This window comes from Eumetopias jubatus, unplaced genomic scaffold (assembly GCF_037043125.1).
Source record: "Eumetopias jubatus isolate StellerSeaLion01/CBP00866 unplaced genomic scaffold, mEumJub1_p1.0 scaffold_1, whole genome shotgun sequence".
Lineage (NCBI taxonomy): Eukaryota > Metazoa > Chordata > Mammalia > Carnivora > Otariidae > Eumetopias > Eumetopias jubatus.
In genome coordinates this window covers 145,970,580-145,975,674 of record NW_028274807.1, presented here as the reverse complement: position 1 = coordinate 145,975,674, position 5,095 = coordinate 145,970,580, and the positions used below count along the sequence as shown (strand labels likewise).

Below are 5,095 nucleotides of genomic sequence, written 5' to 3'. Positions count from 1 at the left end.
TCGATAGACACAGGGAACAAGGGGGCAGAATGAAATCATTTTAATAGCATAGCAACACTTTAGGACCAGGCGTCACAGACGAGGAAAATGTTTTGTCTTCCATTCGTACAAGTCTGGTGAGGCGTGAAGTTGCCCTGGACAATCTTACAGACATATTTTTCTCACTGAAAACTTAATAAATAGATACTTAAAATGTCAAACTTCAGAGACAATGAGTTATGAGTGTGATTGCTTTCTTATTCTGCCTCATCTGAGCCAGGAGGTCGCTTCCTGGCATGCTGACAAAGGCGGGGTCCCTTAGGAGGGGTATTCATACTCCTCAGCACTGCGCCGGCCAAAATCCATCCAGCCCATGTAGTCCCGGTCGCTTATCCTGTGACTGGGGTCCAGGCTCTGCAGGTTCTTAATGACAGACATTCGGCCAGACGGAGCTACAAGGGGCAGGGGAAAGAAAACAAGGCCATTATATTGAAGAGCATCGCTAATTCAATCTGTAAAGGAGAACACTGAGAAAAGCCAGACACTACGTAACAGGCACCTTCTTAAAGGTATCAAAGAGCCATCAAGTAGTGGGATTGCTGGACCAAACTCTAAGTGAAGGACCCAGGTCTGGGTAAAAAGAGAGGGTAATATTTACTAGCGATGGGTATGGCTTTCAATCTGTAAGGATTTAAGTGGATTCACTGACTATGGGACCTGCCTCAATTTCCCTACTCCTAGGGGTGTTTTCTCTTATGTAGCTGGCCCTCAGCAGATGCCAAGCAAGAATTTCCTTGGTACTTACCTGTTGCTGAAGTTTGCCCCTCAAGATCCCCAGCATACCTGAGTACTCTTGTTAAGGTAACACAATTACAATATTTTGATGTTAGAATGGTTTAAAAAAAAATGGAGTCAAGTCGCACTGCTAGACAAATACTGTTTAGAAATTAATTTGAAAGCTACCTTCTTTTTAAAAAATGATACTGAGAAAAAGGCACACTGTTAGAGTAAAATCTTACTTCAGTAACACTCAAAGAAGAGTGGGCAGAGAAGTAATAAGGAGGTTATTTCATTTATTCCTTTTTTTTATTAAAGATTTTATTTATTTATTTGAAAGAAAGAGACACAGCGAGAGAGGGAACACAAGCAGGGGGAGTGGGAAAGGGAGAAGCAGGCTTCCCGCTGAGCAGGGAGCCCGATGCGGGGCTCGATCCCAGGACTCTGGAATCATGACGTGAGCTGAAGGCAGATGCTTAATGATTGAGCCAACCAAGCACACCATTTATCCCTTTTGACTAAAATGCAATAACTGAATGAGCAATGGGCCTTTGGGGATGGGAGTGAAGTCCTCAGGAACAGGATGGTTCTCATGTGTCATTCACATTGAGGGAGCAGGGACATGAAGAAGCAGTTCCTTTAGAGACATGTGACATAGTCTTAGCCCACAGATCACAGACAGTGGCTTTCTGGATAAGAAATCTGTATAATGGCTTCTTCTGTGCAAGCTAAGAGACAAGACATGTCCCTCAGGGACCTCGAAGGGCAAAGCCCAGGCAACTCTAAGAGCAACATGGTGGGAGATCACTCCATGGGGCCACTGTGTCCCCACTGTTTGTGATGCTGGCATCCAGCCCTACTGTATGAGGCTGCCCTTGCCAACTCTTGCCCACAGGCTGCAAAGAGTCAGACCATGGCTTATTTGTTGATAAATGACCTGGCAGGAGCAGCTTCTCTGTCTTACTGGATGACGGAGTAAAGCTAGCTACATTAAAAACCAGAACAATTATACAGAGCAATGTCCCCAACCGTTCTTCACCCCCCAACCCCACCTCAATCCTTTCCCAGCCTTGGAATCAAGAGTCAATCCAGCACATTCCGACCCCTTTGCAGGTATCTCCAGCCTATGCAAAAGGCAAACAGACCTGGCATTGAATGGTTCAACATTTTTCAGGTGAAATATTAGTCGTTGCATTCAAAAAAACCTTGCGGATCCAGTTAGTTGTACACAGTTATGGAAATATGGCCCATCCTTCTTCCTGCTGCTGATGAATGCCCCCACCAAAGGCTGGGCACAGCCCCAAGTTCCAGTTAATGAAGGCAAAGTGGCAGCTTCGATGTGTGCAAGCAGCCTGGGTTGTGTGTGTGGGGGGGGGCGGTGAGGGCACCACGTTTTCAGCCCTGGTGGCTGTGCTGGTTACACACCTCAATTTCGCCATTCCACATGCAGTGTATGCATTTACCAGGGTCCTCACTCACTTCCCCAGTGCAACACAAAGTAGGAACTACTACTGGTTTACAGAATTGAATCGAAGAGCCTGGCTCCTTTAAACTTTAAAACCCCAAATGGTCAGTAAAGCTGGGAAACTGAATGGCTCCCAGGCCTTCTGGAGAAGGCAGGGTTTGAACAGTCGGTGAGATGTGCAAAGTCATGTAGGTTATACATTCTCCCCGGCTGCCACACTGACAAAGGGAGGCTAACGGAATTTACTAAGCAGGGCTTCTGGGAGGACTAGCAGACCCTACCGATGTTACAGATGTATCATTAGAGCTTCGCTGGGCATGGGGCAGGTGTATGTTAGATGTCCCCTGCCCCCAACAGACCTGCTTCCCCTCAATCCCTGAAAGCCCTGCAGACAGTTCCTGATGATAAACTCTTGAGCACTCCTCAAAGAGTACATGAGCATGTTTAGAATCTTTAAGCCTAAGTACGATAGAGGGGTAGATTAGCCAGTATGATCTCAAAATATGTAAAATAGTCAAAGAAACTGTACAGGTATAAATATTTATTCCTGGTTCATATTTGTCAAAGAGAAGAGTGTGATTGTTTTCCACCTAAGGCTGCCATTCCCACGTGGGCTTGTTTGGCACAACATTCTAAAGGCAAAGGGAGAAGGTGGCTGATAAGGGATGCTAGGAAGAAACTGCCAGCTAAGATTTGTAGCGTAATGCCATGTCAAGTGTCCGTTCTAGGGAAATAGTTTGGTAACTGGCTTCTTTCCCAGACCTGTTTCTGGTGGCTCTTTCCTGAAGGTGGGGAGGTGGTTCCAGATTATGGCTCAATGAAAAACCTGTGATATTTCAGACTGGTCTGGCTGAAATTCAATCTACATCCAAGGACAGATATTAAATCACTTTGAGACAGACAATCAATAGGGACTCAAAAAGTTTTCAGATTTTTCTGTCATCTGACTAATATTTCCACATCTCTCAATTTAATTAGCCAGAGAGCAAAACAGAAGATGGTAGCTGGGACAATTTCCAAAGAGAGGACAAAATATAACGAATCATCTTCTGTTGTTGTTGTTTCCTTCTGAATTTCCCTGGTCAAAAAGTTCTGATCTTACCTTCATATGAAACCATCAGAGACTCTGGAAAGCCAAGCCCATCGTTTCCTCCTTGTCTAGTCAAGCCATGAGCTTAAGGTTCAAATCCAGGCCCTGACAGATTGGAGAGTAAGAGAGCCTCCTGGGAAAGGAGCCCACCCCCCACCCTTCCCAGCAGCATTTTCTGTGGTTTACTGTCCAGCTGCGTTGGTCCAGTTTAGCACACTGCCCCACAGCTCGTGTGTTCACCATCAGTGTCCCTGTGGATCAAGCTGGTAGAAAAAAACTGCCCCAGTCCCAATCATGGTTCCTAAGGACCCTACAGATGCATGAGCCTCCCTCTGAATCTCACAAAAAGCTAGAAGGGACTTGTGGAACTCTAGCCTCATCCCTGCTTTACAGGTGAGACAGGCCCAGGAAAGGGATAGGCTGTCAGTATGGCACCCAGCTAGTGAGCCACTCAGTCACCTTATTCCCGGAGACAGCCTTCTGATGCTGAGAAACCTGGCTTGCACACTACTGCTGCAATTGGGACCATGTCTCCAACAGCAAAATAAAAACAAACAGGTCTCTTGAGTAATCATTTTAAATTACTGCCAAGGACAACTCAAAACTGCTACTGATTCTTTCCTCCTGTTAGGTTCTTTGGTGAAAACTGACACATTGTCACTGCTTTTTCAACTGTTGTAGTCTGAACTCAAGAGGATCCCTTTCTGCTAGGGGTTTCCAAGTGTCACTGTCTGGGTGGCTCCTAGTTCCTCTGCATTTACAGTATTGGGTATTTAGTAGATCTGCAAACCCTTTTAGAGTCCGTAATTTCCTCGGTAATTATCTTTTCATGTCTTCATAATATGGCGTTGAACTTAAACAGCAACATGTGCCAAAAACTAGTTTCAAGAAAGCTTTTTAAAAAAGGTTTTCCTTAATTAATTAAATCCTCCACCCTCGCTCTCAGTTTGCTACAAAGGACGTCCAGAAAATCGTGCTGTCCGGCGCAGTGCAATTCGTGGGGCAGGGGGGTGGGGGTGAGGGAAGAAAGTGAAAAACCTTTCAGCTTAACGCGTCGCCTTGTGTTTCCTTCCCCGGGGTTACCCGCCTCCATCAGCCAGACGCTAGGGAGGAGGGTCAGGATTGGGAGGCCCGCGGGGGGTCGGAGTGAGGAATAAGGTCCCTACAGATGAAAGAGCATCCGTACCTTTCCGGGCCTGCTGGATGTACCTGGCCAGCAGCGCGCCCAGGTGCGCTCGGGGCTCGTCGTCCATCTTCTGCACTGCCCTCAGCTGCCTCCGGGGCGCCTCTTCCTCCTGCTGCGCCCCTGGGCCCACCGGGTCCGCCGAAGGGACCGGCTGCGCCAGGGCGCCGGCCGCCAGGACCGCCAACAGCACGCACAGGCACACGCCGCCGTTCATGGCTGCGGAGAGCAAAGGCGAGGGGACGTGAGCGAAAAGGTGGGCGGATCGCGGGCTCTCGTGGAGGCTCGGGGCAGCCGGGGTACGGAAAAGGGGGCTCAGTCCAAACGCGCGGGGCCCCAGGTCCGCCACACTGGTGCACACACAAGGGCTCGCCAGGCGCCGACGTGAGCCAGGTGGCCACAGCGCGCGTGTCCGGGCACACCCCGTTTGTCTTTTGGGTGAACCACACCCCGTGCCCGGGGAAGCGGACAGAGACCCTGTCTTCTGCCCTGGCTAGCAGAAGAAATGTCTTCTGTTTTCCATTCGTTTCAGAAAGTGTGGTTAGAACGTCTGTCTTCTAACTGGAAAAGCAAGAGATTAAAGCTGGGAAAATAATCTCAA

The 5,095-nt window shown here is 48.2% G+C and overlaps 1 protein-coding gene across 2 annotated transcripts; it reads right to left on the bottom strand.

The window, feature by feature from the left end:
• Positions 1–297: 297 nt before the first annotated feature.
• On the bottom strand, positions 298–4,711 carry CCK (cholecystokinin). 2 transcript variants are annotated; one of them, XM_088021345.1, is made up of 2 exons: positions 4,494–4,711; positions 298–451 (listed from the first exon to the last, which is right to left on the bottom strand). In XM_088021345.1, exons 1-2 carry the CDS (start codon positions 4,709–4,711, stop codon positions 298–300), a joined length of 372 nt encoding a protein of 123 aa, XP_087877471.1. The 2 variants fall into 2 exon arrangements, with proteins under 2 accessions (XP_087877471.1, XP_027962967.1); XM_028107166.2 differs by having other exon boundaries at positions 298–431; positions 4,498–4,711.
• Positions 4,712–5,095: the final 384 nt, after the last annotated feature.